This window comes from Malaclemys terrapin, chromosome 1, assembly GCF_027887155.1.
Source record: "Malaclemys terrapin pileata isolate rMalTer1 chromosome 1, rMalTer1.hap1, whole genome shotgun sequence".
NCBI lineage: Eukaryota > Metazoa > Chordata > Testudines > Emydidae > Malaclemys > Malaclemys terrapin.
Genome location: NC_071505.1, coordinates 344,489,722 through 344,507,460, shown reverse-complemented (window position 1 = coordinate 344,507,460; position 17,739 = coordinate 344,489,722). Strand labels below are relative to the sequence as shown.

The following is a 17,739-nucleotide window of genomic DNA, read 5'->3' as shown; positions in this document are numbered from 1 at the left end:
GACGCATTCACCGCAGTCTTGTGATCTCTCCACGCACCCACACTCTGCCACCCGTCATGTATTGGGGTGAATTTACTTCTTCACCCGGCCAGCCGGATGTGCCGCAGCGGCCGGCACGGGGGGCTCTGAGCCGGTTGGCAAATCACCTGTGTAGGTCAGAGCAGGATCCGGGCCCCGACGTGCCGGAGCCAAGCGGCGCCTCACTGACTGATGCCCAGCTGGGCTCTCCGTTTGTCTCTCTGGCCTCGGGGGCAGGTGAAGCCTGGAGACTGCTAGTGCTGGCGAAAGCCAGGTGGCCGGGCAACCTCCCGCCCCATCAATCCGGGTTGCTTTGGAAAGGTTTTTGCCGATCAATTAGTCCCCAAGTGCGGTCTTGCTCCAGCGCCAGTTCCCCGCAGATCCCAAGTGCTCTCCAAACACTGGTGAGTCGGCAGCAGGGAGGCGTTATGAGACCAGCGTCTAGGCCCATCCTGGTGCCTTCGCGTACTGCAGGTGCCTCCGCCAGCCCACCTGCGCCCGAGGGTGGAGTCCATTGAGTAACGCGGGGGTCCTACCACACCATCGCACGCAGCCTTTCCCGCAGGGCACGGGGGGATCCTGAGCGGGTCGAATCGGCCTCACTACAAGATCTCTGTGGATTTACAGCGGCCGAGGGGCTTGGCTCCAGGCTGGTCACAGAGCTACGCCCCAGCTTCGAAACAGTCCCTTGGAGGACTGGTCAGTGGGCCAGATGCCCAAGGGGACCTGCTCTTCCGTAAGGGGCAGCCACATGGAGACTGGCTTCAGCTCTCCTGCATGGCAAGGGGGCTGCTCTCACGAGCCAGTCACTGCTACAGCGAGGCCAGGCACACGCCTCCTGTCCCCTGCCCTGCCCCAGGGGCAGACTTAACCCTCTTGCCTCCACTGAGCAGTAACGCAAAGTACAGGAGGGAAACTGAGGCACGCATCGGCATCATAAAAATAGGACAGACGTTCTCACTTCATCTGCAGGCTCCAGGTGCTGCTCCAGAGCCCAGTGGGGTCAAAGGAAAGCGCCTCCTTTGGATCAAGCCCCAGGGCTGCTTTTGCCCAACGAAGCGTTGCTCTCCCGTTGTCCAGCTGCTCTCCTGGCTGTCGCCCCCTAGGGATTGAAGATAGGAGCTGGAAATGGCCATAGAAAACCCTTCTTCAGAGCGATTGCAATGTGCCACCGGGCTGGGAGTCAGGCTTGCTAGATTCAGGACTCCTGGATCCTGTTCCCAGCTCTGTCACTGACGCCCGGAGACACTGAGGGCAGCCGCTTCCCTGCTCCCTGCCTCAGTTTCCCCAATGGTTGGGTGAGGATAGAAACACTGACCTACCTCCTGGGCCGGTTGGGAGGCTTAACGCATTGGTGTTTGTAAAGGCCTTTGAGACGTGTGTACAGAAGGAGCCGGGAAGGTGCAATCTAGCCTTGTCAGTGCTGTTATCAATGCTCATTAACCTCCCAGCTTAAAGGCCCGGCCCGGAGGTGGCTTTTTAATTTGCTCGCTGTTGTCTGGCTGGACCGTTCCCGGTCTGCTGGCCGCTAGCTGTGGGCAAACACCGTCAGTACAGTTGGTTTGAGCAGCCCGCGCCTATCCACGTTGCTGGAGGCTACTAGCTGGAGGCTAGAGATGGCCCCGGGGTTCAGGGGTGTGGGCGCACGGCTCTCCAGACAACAGGGTGACGTCTCCGGTGCTCCCTGCTCTCCCGTGGCCCTCAGGCAGCAGGGCCGAGCTAGAGGCACAGGTGGGTTATCTGGACCCCATGGCGTCTGTGACGTTATTGACATAAACTGGGACCATATAGATCATCGTTGCAACCAAGGTCCGGTAGTGGCACCCAAATCTTGTATAAAGGGGGTCAAATGGGGTGTCTAGGACAAGGTTATGGTTTACTGGTTATGATTGTGCTGTCTATATGTATGTATCAGTTTTGTAGTTGAAGTTATGAATATTGGCTCTATACTGTCTGTATGGCAAACTTATGCTATGCTTCTGGGTGACATCCCAGACAAGCTGAGATTAGCTCTGCCTAGCCTGCTTGATGGCCCATTAAGGACCATCAGCTATACAATGGACCCATTGAGAGAAGGCAGATACGCCTTGTACCTCAGCAAAGTATGCAGGGACTGGCCCATGTGACTCCAGACTCCATTTTGCTGTAATTTTCCACAGTAAGAACAAAGAGGTGTTCTTACACCTGGAAAAGACTATATAAGGCTGATGCCTCATCTCCATCTTGTCTTCAATCCTGCTTCTTACCTCTGGAGGAACTTTGCAACAAACTGAAGCTCTGAACAAAGGACTGAATGACCCATCCCAGCGGGGGATGTATTCCAGAGACTTGATTTGAACCTGCAGTTTATTCCATCGCTGCTGCAAGCCTGAACCAAGAACTTTGCCATTACTGTATGTAATTGATTCCATTTAACCAATTCTAACTCTCATTTCTATCTTTTCCCTTTTATGAATAAACCTTTAGATTTTAGATTCTAAAGGATTGGCAGCAGCGTGATTTGTGGGTAAGGTCTGACTTGTATATTGACCTGGGTCTGGGGCTTGGTCCTTTGGGATCAGGAGAACCTTTTTCTTTTACTGGGGTATTGGTTTTTATAACCATTTGTCCCCATAACGTGTGGCACTGGTGGTAATACTGGGAAACTGGAGCGTCTAAGGAGATTGCTTGTGAGACTTGCGGTTAGCCAGTGGGGTGAGACCGAAGTCTTAGTCTGGCTGGTTTGGTTTGCCTTAGAGGTGGAAAAACCCCGGCCTTGGGCTGTAACTGCCCTGTTTTAGCAATTTGTCCTGAGTTGGCACTCTCAGTTGGGTTCCGCCAGAACCGCATTGTCACAGTGGCGTAGTCGTGCTTGGATCCACAGAACCAGGTCAATTAAGCTTTGGGTCAGAACCCCACGCTATCCAAATTTGAATTTTGGGATTGAGAGTTTTGTTGGTTAAAGAGCTGCTGCAATGGCTGAGCAAAGAGCATATGAGGGACTTGGCAAAAAAGCCCTGGAAAATTTGTGTTCAGAAAAGAGGATAAGCTTTAGAAAGAAAGCTACAAAGGAAGAACTGAGAAATCTGTTAATAGCCAGTGATCAGGGGGCAAGAGCACAGCCCTTACCTGAGGCTGCAGAAGATGCAGAAAAGATTAGGATGCAAAGGGTGACAAGTCAACTGCAATTTGAGCATGAACAGAAGCTAGCAGATCTTCGATTGCTGGAGAGGCAAAAAATAGCAGAGTTAGAAAGAGAGAGAGAGAAAGAGGCTGCTGAGAGAGAGAAAGAGGCGGCTGAGAGAGAGAAAGAGGCGGCTGAGAGAGAGAAAGAGGCTGCTGAGAGAGAAGAGAGAGCTCGTAAGGGACGTCTAGAACTGCTCGCTGCTGAACAGGAGACGGCCAGACTTCAGCTCCAAGTAATGGAAGAGCGGAGAAAGTCATCCCCACCTGGTACTCCACTTCCCCCCCACCATGAGAAAAACTGGGAAAGGATGTGTCCCATTTACAATGATACTGAGGATATAGAGGAGTTTTTGTCTACCTTTGAACGCCTCTGCAATCTGTACCAGATCCCTGAGGGTCAGCGAATGCCTGTCCTGCTGACCAGACTGACTGGAAAAGCCAGGGAGGTGTTTAATGACTTGGGGGAACAAGAAGCCTTAAATTATGAGCGGTTTAAGGATTCTGTGTTAAGGCGGTTCAAGGTTACTCCTGAATCTTACAGAGTTAAGTTTAGAGAGTTTAAAATGTCTAAGGATTGTACTTTTGTAGAATGTGCTCATAAGCTGATGGGTTTTGTTAAAAAGTGGGTTATGGGAGCCAAGGTTCATGGGAGTTTTGAAAAACTGCTGGATTTAATAACTTTGGAACAGTTCTTAAACATTGTGCCGGACAATGTGAGAGCAGCTGTGTGTGACAGGGACCCTGAGTCAGTCCTACGGGCAGCAGAGATTGCGGATGCCCATACCCAAAACAGGGCTCGAGAAGGGTGTAAAACCCCGGGGAAAACTGATCACCATTCTCCCCAGTTCAAGAGGAGGGAAGGATTTAAAAGTAAACCTGACTCTTCTAAAGGAGTTCAAGGGGGCCCGGGGGGTAGGAACTCACATCCCAGGACGGAACAGGTTACATGTTATCACTGTGGTATGCTGGGTCACATGAGACCAGACTGCCCGACACTGAAGGGCAGCCCAAAACCAGCAGCCCCAAATGCCACGGCAAATGCTAACCCTGTTGTTGTAAACTCACAGGCAAGCCACACAGAGCCCAGCATTGGTGCCCTGTGTGCAAATGCTGTTTCTGTGGTCTCTGAAGAATTTGACCTTAAAACTCACATTAGAGCTAAATATGGGGGAAATAATGCAGAGTTTATTAGCAGTGCAGAAGTTAATGGAGTCCGGTGTATGGCATGGAGGGACACCGCAGCAGATATTACTCTGGTTAAAGCAAGTCTTGTCAGGAAGGAAGATTATTTGCCAGGTGAAGATATAACTGTTGTAGCCTTATCTAAGTATTTTGTCAGGGTGCCTTTGGCTAAGATCCACCTGAAATGGAAGGGATTGGAGGGCACTGTGGTTGTGGGAGTAAAAGACATAATCCCTAAGGATATTATGATTGGAAATGATATTAAAGCTATGGTCAGTCAAGTTAATACAAACCACGCACAAGAGAGGATTGATCCTAAGGTTGTGCCTATGGAGGGTTTCTCCAAAGGTTTGTCTTTGGAAAGTAGCGGTTTGGCTGTGAATGAAGTTTCTGAATGTCTATCTAATGTCTCAGAAGTAAATCTGGAATTAGATCAAGCGAAGGGAGAGGAGAACAAGGAGATTTTGGATGAGCCTAGGCAGTCATGTGAGCTGATGGCTTCATCTAGTCAGCAGTTTGGGAAGGCAAGGAGAGTGGAAGATGAGTGTCCCTATACCTTATCTGTTTCCTGTGCGAAGAATAGTGATAGTGAAGGAAATGTGCCTGTGTCTGTCAGGGGTATTGACTTGCCTATGGAGGAAGCTACCCCAGTCTCCAAGCAGTTGTCTGTGAACAGCCCGGTGTGCTGGGACAAGGGAAATGAAATCCCAAACCGTATGTCTAGTAAAGGAAAATGTGTCTCCAACTCTTCTTTGTCTGTGGAGCAGACAGAAGGTGCCTTTCGGCCTGTGATGGTTGAGAGTAATTTAGCTGTCTCAGAGTTGGTTCTGGATTCAACTAAAGCCCAGGAAGGGAATGGTCCTAAGTTTGCATCTGCTGGGGAGAATGGCACCGTAACTAGGTTGCATCCAGTTAGTGGCTTAGCAAAATCCCAGAGACCAGACAATTCTGATGCTTGTATTGGGCCTGTTGCTCATGTGTGGTTGGAGAAGGGTGTAACAACTCTGTCTGATCAGGGTGATACCCTAGCCAGGGCACAAGAAGAGCAGAAAGGTAATTTGGTTGTGTTACCTACGGACAGTTTAACAACTTGTAGCAAAAAGGAAAAAATTTCTAAGCTGGTGTGTGGCAAAGAGAAGGGAAATATTTCTAACCTTTTATCTAGGAAGTCTATGGGTTCGCCTGAAAGGGGATTGTGTAGAGATCTGCCTGATGGGCCAGAGGTGATCCTGAATGTAAGTAAGTCCCAGACAGAGTCTGTTGTTGCTCAGGAAAGTGTGCCTTTAGAGCAAGCCCTAGGTGAAGAGGGTAAGGGCAGAATTTCTGTGAGGGGTGAATTGCTGCTTAGAAAAGCTCCTGGAGAAAGGAATCCTCATGGTACTCGGTGCAAGCAGTTCCCTGCAACTGAAGGGTGTGAGAGTGATTTAATCAAGGAAGTTTCAGTTCCTAGCAGCCAAAAATTGTCTGTTGTGAATGGATCCTCTGACTTTCCTTTTAAAAGATCCAGTGTGGGTAGCTTTGAGAAGGTTTCAGAGGAAGTAAAAGTTGTTAAGGAATTGAGGCAGCCCTATAACCAAGTGGCTGTGTGGGGCCAACTTGTTGGGGAGACAATGGTGTTGGAACAGGAATGTCTCCTTTCTGATTCTTTAAATGAGCAGTTTGTGCTTCAGGGTTTGAGGACAGATTTGGTTACTGATGTGTCAGAGCAGAGCAGTTTTATGGCTAAATGCTTGAGGATGCGGGGGAGAGCAAGCAAACTCTCACCCGCAGACTCTTTGGATTGGTGTGGTATCTCTTTAAGACAGAGTCCAGCCTTGGAGATGATAGCAGTTACGAATATGAAAACTGGTGGACTGGCTCTGGTCTGGGGTAGTGCAAATTACTTGCCTGGCTGGGAAAGGAAGGACTTGCTAATAGCTGTTAGCACAGAGGGCCCACCCCATCAGCCAGTGAATTCTGTTAAGCAAGAGAAATCGGGGTTTGATCCTGCAGGACAAGGAGGAAAGAGAACACTGAATTTTGCAAAGGGAAGCCACAGGTTAACCCTAAAATGCCCAAACTCCAATGGTATTGAGCCAAAGGTGTGGCATGACAAACATGACTGTAGATGGACACTTGCAATGAACTTGTTGTTATTGCTAAATTTTGTAATTAACAATGTGCCTAATCTTTTGGAGAATCCCTTGAACATGTTAAAAGGAATACATGAGAACACACGTTATGTTAAAAGGCCTTGTTACACTGGGGTTTCACAGGTAATGCCTATGAACATTATGGGAACTTTTCACAGGGGAAAAGACATTCCAGATCTAATGTGCTGTATGAAAAGGAAGACTGAGGCACACTACCATATTGCTTTCATGGCTAAATGCCAAGATTCCTGGACTATGAAGAACATCAATATTTGCATGTATTCGATGTTAATTGGGTTCCAAACGTTTGCCCGAGCTGGTATGGATAAAGTAGCAGTTTTCTTTAGCTCTTGGCAAGATCACATGGCACATACAGGAACCATGCTGCCAGAGCAGATCCAATCCACTATTGTTCTAACTAAGTGTTACCTTGAGTTTATAAAGAGGTTCAATCATGTGGTTGAACATGATTTTGATAAACCGTTTCTGTTATACACTGGTACGGCTTCTAACCCAATACTAGCTGTAGTGAGACAGAACCCAGGATGGGGAGCTCTTGGGATGCAGTCAGTGATGTTTGTGTCATCCCTTCCTGCATCAATTTTGCGTTGGGGGTGTGACGTTATTGACATAAACTGGGACCATATAGATCATCGTTGCAACCAAGGTCCGGTAGTGGCACCCAAATCTTGTATAAAGGGGGTCAAATGGGGTGTCTAGGACAAGGTTATGGTTTACTGGTTATGATTGTGCTGTCTATATGTATGTATCAGTTTTGTAGTTGAAGTTATGAATATTGGCTCTATACTGTCTGTATGGCAAACTTATGCTATGCTTCTGGGTGACATCCCAGACAAGCTGAGATTAGCTCTGCCTAGCCTGCTTGATGGCCCATTAAGGACCATCAGCTATACAATGGACCCATTGAGAGAAGGCAGATACGCCTTGTACCTCAGCAAAGTATGCAGGGACTGGCCCATGTGACTCCAGACTCCATTTTGCTGTAATTTTCGACAGTAAGAACAAAGAGGTGTTCTTACACCTGGAAAAGACTATATAAGGCTGATGCCTCATCTCCATCTGGTCTTCAATCCTGCTTCTTACCTCTGGAGGAACTTTGCTACAAACTGAAGCTCTGAACAAAGGACTGAATGACCCATCCCAGCTGGGGATGTATTCCAGAGACTTGATTTGAACCTGCAGTTTATTCCATCGCTGCTGCAAGCCTGAACCAAGAACTGTGCCATTACTGTATGTAATTGATTCCATTTAACCAATTCTAATTCTCATCTCTATCTTTTCCCTTTTATGAATAAACCTTTAGATTTTAGATTCTAAAGGATTGGCAGTAGCGTGATTTGTGGGTAAGGTCTGACTTGTATATTGACCTGGGTCTGGGGCTTGGTCCTTTGGGATCAGGAGAACCTTTTTCTTTTACTGGGGTATTGGTTTTTATAACCATTTGTCCCCATAACGTGTGGCACTGGTGGTAATACTGGGAAACTGGAGCGTCTAAGGAGATTGCTTGTGAGACTTGCGGTTAGCCAGTGGGGTGAGACCGAAGTCTTAGTCTGGCTGGTTTGGTTTGCCTTAGAGGTGGAAAAACCCCGGCCTTGGGCTGTAACTGCCCTGTTTTAGCAATTTGTCCTGAGTTGGCACTCTCAGTTGGGTTCCGCCAGAACCGCATTGTCTCAGCGTCCCTGCTGGACCTGCAGGACGGGGGGTGCTAAAGGCGTGAGAGAGGCCGAGGGCAGCTGGCAGAGCAGGGCTCTGGCGGGAGCGTTGGCTGTGCTCTGGGCGGGATAGTGCAGCGCTCTGGAGAGCTGCGTGGTGCTCTGGGAAAGGGCCGGCTCGTCGGGTGGTGCGCACAGTGCCTGCCAGCAGGGGGCGCAGCTCTGCTCGTCCATTTCTGTTCCTTTCTTGTTGCCTATTGATGGTCTGTTTGCCCTGTGCAATTCTCACCCACCGGCCCCGGTATTCCCTGACTGCTGCGTGGCGCGGGGCTGGCAGAGCTAGGCTGCTGCAGGCCTCGGCAGATCGGGGGGCGGGAGCAGGACTGGGAAGACGGGGAGGCTGCGGCTGCTGGTCAGCACAGAGACCCATCCCCAGAGCTGGGGGTGGGGAGACCGGGGCTGGCGGGGGTGCCCGTGTACTCACTGCCTCTCCTTGCCCCACCAGGTGCACTGCGGGCGGCTGAGCGAGTCGGACGAGCAGAACCTGCGGGCGCTAGAGAAGCATGTGAGTAACATCGGGGCTTCCTGCCCTGCGCCTCCCGCAGCACCTGGCGGTGCCCCCGCTGGATGGGGCTACAGGCTGTCTCTGCCAGCCAGGGTGCCCAGGAGATCAGTCACACTCCTGCCTAGTGCCCCTGCTGCCCAACTCCCTGGGGCAGCCTGCCACAGCGTCAACCAAAAGGGACTCCGGCGTTGGCACCCAGTCCTTACCCTTGGTGCCCGCGGGGGAATGGTTTGGCAGTGTGCCCTGGGGGAGGCTGGAGGAGATGATGGCAGGTTGGGGGATAAAGAGACTCAGTGACCCTTCCCCCATAGTGTGTGTGTGCACACACCTGTGTACAGGGGATCTGTGTGTGCGCATGTGTGCAGGGGATCTGTGTGTGCGCGCGTGGGTCTGCAGGAGATCTCTGTGTGTGCGCACGTGCATGTGTGCAGGGGATCTGTGTGTGTGTGTGCGTGCATGTGTGCAGGGGATCTGTGTGTGTGCACACGTGTGCAGGGGATCTGTGTATGTGTGTGTGCACATGTGTGCATCTGCAGGGGATCTTTGTGTGTGTGTGTGCAGGGATCAGTGTGTGGGCGCAGGGGATCTGTGTGTGTGTGCACATGTGTGCATCTGCAGGGGATCTTTGTGTGTGTGTGTGCAGGGATCAGTGTGTGGGCGCAGGGGATCTGTGTGTGTGCATGTGCAGAGGATTTGTGTGTGTGTGTGCAGGTGATCTGTGTGTGTGTGTGTGTGTGTGTGCAGAGGATCTGTGTGCGTGTGTGTGTGCGTGTGTGTGTGCGTGTGTGTGTGTGCAGGTGATCTGTGTGTGTGTGGGCGCAGGGGATCTCCGCTTGTGTAGGGGAGGTGTGCTCTGTGTGTGCCAGGGGTTTCTCTGAACAGGTATGCAAAGGGGATCTGCATTGGTGGGAGCGGGGATGTGCTGGGGTGGGATCCGTGTCTGTCTGCAGGAGGGGGCCTCCCTTCCCGTCTGCTGCCCCTGGGTTAGAAGCCTCCCTTTGCGGTGCCTGGAATGAGAATCATTCCAAGCCATGGCAGGGAGAGCGGGGGAGGTGTGGGAGAGCGGGGGAGGGAGGTGTGGGAGGGCGAGGGAGGGAGGTGCGGGAGGGCGGGGGAGGTGTGGGAGAGCGGGGGAGGGAGGTGTGGAAGAGCAGTAGCCGAGGGAATGGCACCAGACAAACCTCAAATCTCCAGGCTCCCCTTGGCTCAGCGGGGCTGGCCTGGAAATTTCAGCCGCCAGCCCGGCTTTGCGGAGAGCTCCCGGCTCCTTCATCTGCCCCCTGCCGGTCACAGCAGCAAAGCCAGGTCCAGAGGGAGCAGGAGCCGCCCCCCCTCCCCGCCCCCGTTCTGAACCGTTTGTCAGGGATGGAGAACCCACCATGACGACTTACCAAGTGGCGCGGGGGACTCTCCGTCCCTGGCCATGTTTAAATCCCACTGGGACGGTTCTCTAGATCTGCTCTAGGAATTATGGGGGCAGGAGCACACAGGTCCCTTCTGGCTCTGGAATCGAGGAACCCTGGGGGCGTCCAGCTCCAGAGCTCGGCGCCCATCTCCGCGGTGAAGCCTTGATTCGGAGTTTGCTCCTGTGGCTCTCCCAGGCGCTAGCGTGGCAGACGGACGAGGCCTGGCTGCGTCGCATGGAGACCTGTTCCCACCCCAACCTGGCGGGGTTCACCTCACGCTAGGGAAGGGACCCAGCTGCCTGGGACATCTGAATTGATATGCAAAGGGGGCGCTGAGATCGCAGGGTTTTCTAAGCCGCTGAGTGGATCAGACCGACGGCAGCTGGGGAAGGGCCAGGAGCCCACCCGCCAACGTCATAGTGACGAGATGGGCCTGATCCAAGCTGCGCTGACGTCAGTGGGACTGTTGCCACTGATTTCACGGGGCTAATACTGTCCTGCTGCGCTGGCCCAGACGGGCTCTGCCGAGTGAGTCTCCAACCCCACCTGGCGTCGGCTGAAACCTCCCTGGGGCGTGGCTCACGGCTGGGAAGTGCGAGGACACCTCCTCAGGAAGAGAAAAGTGGAGCTGCTATGTGGTTTCACCACTTAAGCACACAGCGAGGAGAAACGCCTGCTCCGGGATGGATGAGCTGCTAGTTGGTCAAATGCTTCAGGACCCTTGGGACAGAAGATCCCACATAAATGGAAGATATATTTGTTATAACAGTCCCTTGCCCTTCTCTGCTCCCGCCGTCTGGGGATCTCCGAGCACTTTAACGGCATTAAATCAGTAAGTTAGTAGAGGCCCCAGCTGAGATCGGGTCCACTTGCGCTGGGTTCTGCCCAGACATGGCGTGAGAAGTGGGCCCTGCCCCACACAGCTTAAAATAGACACGGGCAGCAAAGAGTGGGAGGAAGGAGACATTAGTGTCCCCGAACGCACAGAGGGATGAAGAGACGGAGTTCATAAAGCCTCCCTCCTGCTGACCAGGCCAGTTTTTAATCTTTTCCCCAATTATTTCTGACGAAACCTGAAAAACAAAACCATTTTTGTTCCCCTCTACAGTCAGTGTCAAAAGGGACAAAGGGGAAGGAAGTGGGGGGAGGGACAGCAAAAGGGGCTGAGAACAAACAACGGTGAAATTAACGTGGTCACACACGTTTTGGAATAAAGGACGAATGGTTCTTTTTGGAGCCTGCGGCGCTAAGCGGATTGTGAGGTTTTATGAAGAACTCTTGAGCCCTTTGCAGCCGACTGGCAGTGACCGCCCTCCAGCCCTGGTGGCACCGGCAGGGGCACTGGGAGTGGCATGGCCTGAGCTGGGTCCCTGCGTCGTTCCTAGTGGTCGCGGTGGGTGGCGTCACGGCGTCTAGGGAGACACCGGTTTTTTTCAGCCTTCATTCCCACGATCGAGGAGCCGGGGCCGAGCACCAGAGAAAAGCCAGCTCTCGGCAAGACTTCCCCAGAGTGGGACGCTGATCGCCGCACGTCACCAGCTGTTTGCCAGCGGTGCCGCGGCTAGCTCTCGGGCTAGTGGGAGAAAAGCAGCGCCGTTCGTTCAGGACCCAGAGCCCCAGCCACTCTCGGGGGAACCAGGATAATATGAAAATCAATACGGTCTTGTCGGGGCAATTAAGGCGGCTGAGTGAATGCTGGAGAGACCCGGCAAGATTCAATACACACCGTGTGCAGCACGCGGCCGCGGCTGGGAGTTTGCCTAGATCTGGCCTGTCTGTGCACCACTGCCCTCTGCTGCATCGACGGGGAACTGCTCCGTTACATGTCATCCGAGCCCCCCCTGCAATCTTTAATGCGCTTATCACACGCCCCTCGGGGGCAGGGCTGTGATCCGCTTTGTACAGAGGGGGAACTGAGGCACGGGGAGGCTAAGTGACTTGCCCAAGGTCCCACGGCGTGTCCGTATCAGAGCCCTCCTCTCTTGGGCAAATCGCTAGGCCTCTGCTCCCCATCGGCTAGAATGGGAATAAAGAGCCTTCCTTTGTCTGTTTAGCTCGTGAGCTCTCCCGGGCAGGGCCCATGTTGGATCTAGCTAGGTGCAGACAGCGCCCCAGTGTGTGTCTGTCTGCTGTGAGCTGCAACTTCGCCTGGCTGAGAAGAGAAACTCAAAGGGCCGGTGCCTGTTTTTTCACTGGGCTCCTTTCTCCCAGCCCGCAAATTCCTCAGCAGCCCAGCTGCACCGCGAGTGTAGTTGTACAGAGCCAATCAGCCGGGGCCTCGTGCCTAACCCAGGAGATCCCCTGCTCCCCTGGGCACAACGGAAGTCTAACTTCTGCAAGTAGGTGCTTCCTAGAGTAACTTCTTCCTACGCTCCAGGCAAGCGGAGAGCCGCACTGCCGCATTGCCACAGTGAATCTTCAAGCATCTCCCTCCTGGTCCTGACTCACCGCAGGATGTGACTCCATACAGTCCTGCTTTCCGAGCCCTGGAGGATCATTTTAATCCTCGACTCAGTGTTGGTGCCGAGCTCCTATTCCGTGTACGGATGCCTCATGAGGCCACCGACCTCGGCGTAGCTGCCTTGCCTGAGTCACGAGCAATACCTGTGCATTTGCCACTTGCACAGATGAAATGATCAGGGGTCAGACTGTCCGGGAGGCGACCGGTTCCACGGATCCTGACTGACTCCTCGTGATAAAAGGCCTTTGCCTTGGAGAAAACCCGCAAAACTGCCCGACGGGTGGAAAGCGCCATCCCTGGTGCTATGTCACCGTCCGCGGCGCCGGATGTCTCCCGGCCTGCGCAGGCGAATGCAGTCCCATACGAGACTGCCACCTGCAAAGCTCCTAAGTCCATAGGCGCCAGCTCCGCGGGTGCTCTGGTGCTGGAGCACCCACCGAAAAAAAATAGCGGGTGCTCAACACCCACCGGCGGCCCCGCTGATTAACTCCTCCCCCTCCCCCCAGCGCCTCTTGCCCGCCGCAGATCAGCTGTTCAGTGGCATGCAAGAGGTGCTGGGGCAGGAGGGGAAGGAGTGAGGGTGTGGCACATTCCAGGAAGGGGGCAGAACAGGGCAGGAAGAGGCAGGGTGGGGGCGGGAAAAGGTGGGGTGGGGTTGGAGCCTTAGGGGAAGGGGGGAGTGTGGGCGGGGCCTGGGGTGGAGCACCCCCGGGGAAATGAGAAATCCGGCGCTGGTGCCTAAGTCTACCTCTACGGTGCCTTTACCCTCCCCCACACCACATTGCTCCCCGAGCTGCAGACGCGGTGACCCTGGAGACAAGGCAGACGTTTAAGTGTGCCCTGCCGAGAAATCAGCGTGCAACCCAAAAGGACACTTGGCTGAAGTCTGCCGTCCATCTTGTTTCTGGAGCTCTCACTGGTGAAGAGGGTGGCAAACCGAATCCCCACAGGGACAGGAGATCACCCCCATCATGGCCACAGGTGAGTCGAGGGCCAGGAGGCAGGAACGTTACCGGATTCTGGTTCACCCGCCTTGCACTATAATTGCCAACCGGTTCTACACCGTACCACAGTCGAACCTCAGCGGTACGGACACCGTGGGAATGGAGGTTGCCAGCAAGACTTTGCAAGCTTATCCCCCTCCTGGTGTGTGTGTGTGTTTGAAAACAGCGTGTCCCCCTCCAGGCCGGGGCATGGGGGAGGTGTGAAAGCAGTGCAGACCCCAGCGCTGCTCCTGCTCTCCTGGTTCCAGAGCTGACAGGCCCAGCCTCATGCTGTAAGGGGCTGCTCCACGCGCGGGGGTGGGGACAGGCAGCCCAGATGTGCCTACCTTTAAGATGCAATACAGGCATAGTACCCTATTTGCTATTTGTTTTTGTCTCTGCTGCTGCCTGATTGGTTACTTCCAGTTTCACTTGGTGTCCAGTTGTCCAGTCCGTCCGTAACTCTGGTGTTCATAGCTTTGAGGTTCTGCTGTATTTGCCAGCTCCCAACCTCAGTTGCAGCCTCCCGACCGCTATCCCAGAAGGTATAGTGGATCTCCCATCCCCATCAATGGCTAGTTTACAGCTGCCCTCGTGTGCAAAGGCAGTAATGTCCAAGGGAAAAGCTATGAAGCCCAAAAGGGAGTTTCTATTTTAGGAGGGAATCATCAAAAGGATCTCCAGAGGATATTCGATCCCAGCTGCACAGAATCTGTCCTGCAAACCGAGGATAGGCCACAACTAGGAATCGTCTCTGATTTTCCACTAGTTTTCACCGCAGATGTTGGTACAAGCACAAGATCCAGCCAAAAAACAAGATAAAGTGCTAAACATGCCAATTGCACGGAGACAACCGCTCAAGGAGGAGATTCTGAAACCATGCAAAGCAGGTTATCTTTGAACCTGCTGATTCGTCAGAATGGGTGTCTTTATCCTGTCGTTCTTGCCAGGAAGCCTCATGGTGCCGTCTGTATGTGTGTGGACTTGAGAGATCTAAACTCCAACATTGTCGTGGATTGTCCTGCTCTATCCAACATCAGTGAAACGCCGCACACTTTGAAGGAGGCATGAGTCTTTATGACCCTTGATTTGTCACTCCATGAGGTTCGTTCCAATTCCAGTGGATGTCATTTGGGTTCACCTCGGCAGCGACTGTATTCCAGATAATGTGTGGCGTTTTTGGAGAGAGAAGGGATGGTACTTACTTCCTAGATGACATTGAAAGATGAATCCAAACATGATGTGCTCCTAAAAGGGGTTTTAGAAAAACTTCAAAGACACGGACTTACCGTCAGCAAGAAGAAATGTCAGTTCCGTACTGACTCAGTGACATATACAGGACATACAATCTCTCGGAACAGCATACCACCAAAACCAAACTTGGTGAAAGCCATTTGTGATGCACCAGAGCCTAAAATCAAGAACAAACTTTGGTCCTTCTTCGGATTGTGCAAATACTATTCAAAGTTTGCACTGTACAGCAATTTGCTGTGAAAGTAGTTCCTTTGCGCCATCTCCTGGAAAAAGATGTGAAGTTTGAATGGGATGGAGAGTGCAAGAACAACTTTAACGAGATAAATCATGCAATTTCCAGCAGTCTGGCTCTTAGAATTATTATTATTATTATTAGAAGCAAACGATTGTCACAACAGGTGCTTGTGAGTTCTTGGTACTGTCTTGATTCAGCTAAAAAACGAATGAGAAGTCACGACTGCATTCACCTCCAAGGCCCTGACGGATCCAGAAAAATCATATTCCATCATTGAGCAAGAAGCTCTGGCATGTTTCTGGGCAGTAAGACATTTCAGAACCTACCCGTGGGGTTGGAAATTTATCTGAATATCTGATCACAAACCTCTTTCAGCTTTACTCACCATGCAAGGTTCTGGTTGAACAACTCTAAGAATTGCCAAATGGACTCTGATTTCCAGACAGTGTGTCTTCCAGGAGCCAAGAACTCCACTGCAGATTGTTTCTCTCGCTTGCCCTTATCATGAGGGTGCAATAGAAAAAGCAGATGAAGAGATTGCCATTGCACTAATCTCTTCTACAACTCCAGGAGTGATCAGTCTCAGAGTGGGCAACAGCCATGAGAGAAGACAAGGTACTTTAGGACCTAAAGAGTTACATAGTCAATGGATGGACTTACAAGACGATAACACCAGAACACTTGCACCATAAAGACACGTATCACGTGAGCTGTCCCTTGTAAATGACTGGAAGTTGAGACTTGACCCATCTTCTTCTGCCTACACTTCTGAGAGAATGATTGCTTCATCTGGCACATGAAGACCACCTGGGGAGGAGTTAAACCGACAATGGTGACAAGACTTCTGGTGACCAGCGATGGACAAGCAGGTTGAGGAAATAATCCAGGATTGCCTGGCTTGTGCTACTAGTGAGGAGACACGGAAAATCTTCAACATCACTCTCACACCAGTTGACTATCCCAACTGTCCATGGGAGAAACTGGCTCTCGAAGTAATGGGACCATATGAAGATCAGCCTGGTACACAAAGGTTTCTCCTAGTCCTGGTAAACTATCATTCAGTGTGGCTGGAAGTTCCATTCACCGGAAAGGTGACCTCTGAAGTAGCGATTAAGTTCATGTCATCAGTTTTCACCCGAGAAGGGTTTCCCAAGGAGTTGGTAACTGACAATGGAATGCAGTTGACTTCTGCTGAAATGCAACACTACCTCTGTAGCAATGGTATTGAGCACAAAATGGTTTCTTTATACCAGTGGTCCCCAAACTTTTCAGCGTCACCCCCCACACACACACACATGTCCCCACACACACACCCTGAGCTGAGAGTGGGGCCGTGGCTCCGGGAGGGGGGGAGGAGGGGCAAACGCAGACAGGGGTAAGGGGACCGAGGTTCAGGCTGCAGATGTGGGGCGGGTCAGGGGTTGGGGCCAGGAATGGAGCTTTAGCCAGGGACGAAGACTGGGGGCTGGGAGCGGGGCTGGGGCCGGGTGCGGAGCCGTGACTGGGCTGCGGTCGGGAGAGAGGGTGCGGGTGGGGTTGGGCACGGGGCTGGGCACCCGGGCTGCATCTGGGGGCAGGACCAGAGCAAAGCTCGGAGCGGGGCTGGGTGGCACTCCCTCCTCGCCCCCCAACAGGGCTGGCCTGGGCCCCACCACACACTCCTAGCGTTTGTCCATGCCCCACTAGGAGTATCACCCTTTGAACTGTTAAGAGGATGCAAGACCAATGCACGACTTCCTACCTGTCCAGGGCTTGTGTGTTCTCTTTTGTCAACCACATCCTCCCATGCAGCTCGTCGCGAAGGTGTTAAGAGCGCACAGGAGAAGTACAGGCAGTATGGAGCGTGGAAGAACGATGCTAAACCTCACGCGTTTCAAATTGGAGATTTTGTTCGTGTGAAGCTGCCATTCAGAGGCAGAAGAAAGGCATTCGAGACGTCCGTGTCCTTTGCAGATAACAGAACCCCGAGCAGATTCGGATGGATTAATGGATGGAAAGAAATGGAACATTTCAAGGTTGTCGGCGGCTCATCCGCCAGCAGCTGGAGAAGAGAATGCTGATTTCCACCCTGGAGCAGAGAACACCGATGATCCCGATAGTGATGATGGACAATCTATAGCATTTGGGAATTGCTCCATTACCCGGTCTCGGTCCTGCCTCTCCGTGTACTAGGAGAAGTGTGAGACAAAGTAGACAGCCTGAAAGGTTGGAAAACTTTGTTGCTGGACTCAAGTGACCGTTTGGAAGTAACAGTTTGAAGTCTGCAAAAAGAAGAACAGGAGTACTTGTGGCACCTTAGAGACTAACAAATTTATTAGAGCATAAGCTTTCGTGGACTACAGCCCACTTCTTCGGATGCATATAGAATGGAACATATAATGAGGAGATATATATACACACATACAGAGAGCATAAACAGGTGGGAGTTGTCTTACTAACTCTGAGAGGCCAATTAATTAAGAGAAAAAAAAAAAAAAAAAAAAAAAACTTTTGAAGTGATAATCAAGCTAGCCGAGTACAGACAGTGTGATAAGAAGTGTGAGAGTACTTACAAGGGGAGATAGTCAACGTTTGTAATGGCTCAGCCATTCCCAGTCCTTATTCAAACCGGAGTTGATTGTGTCTAGTTTGCATATCAATTCTAGCTCTGCAGTCTCTCTTTGGA

The 17,739-nt window shown here is 52.0% G+C and overlaps 1 protein-coding gene across 2 annotated transcripts in view; it reads left to right on the top strand.

The window, feature by feature from the left end:
• The window catches only part of PDE2A (phosphodiesterase 2A), a 276,311-nt gene that overhangs the window by 208,478 nt on the left and 50,094 nt on the right, over positions 1–17,739 (top strand). For both annotated transcript variants that reach the window (XM_054015920.1, XM_054015921.1), the window contains exon 6: positions 8,676–8,735. In XM_054015920.1, coding sequence (XP_053871895.1) covers positions 8,676–8,735 — 60 coding nt within the window. The remainder of the gene's footprint in view (positions 1–8,675; positions 8,736–17,739) is intronic.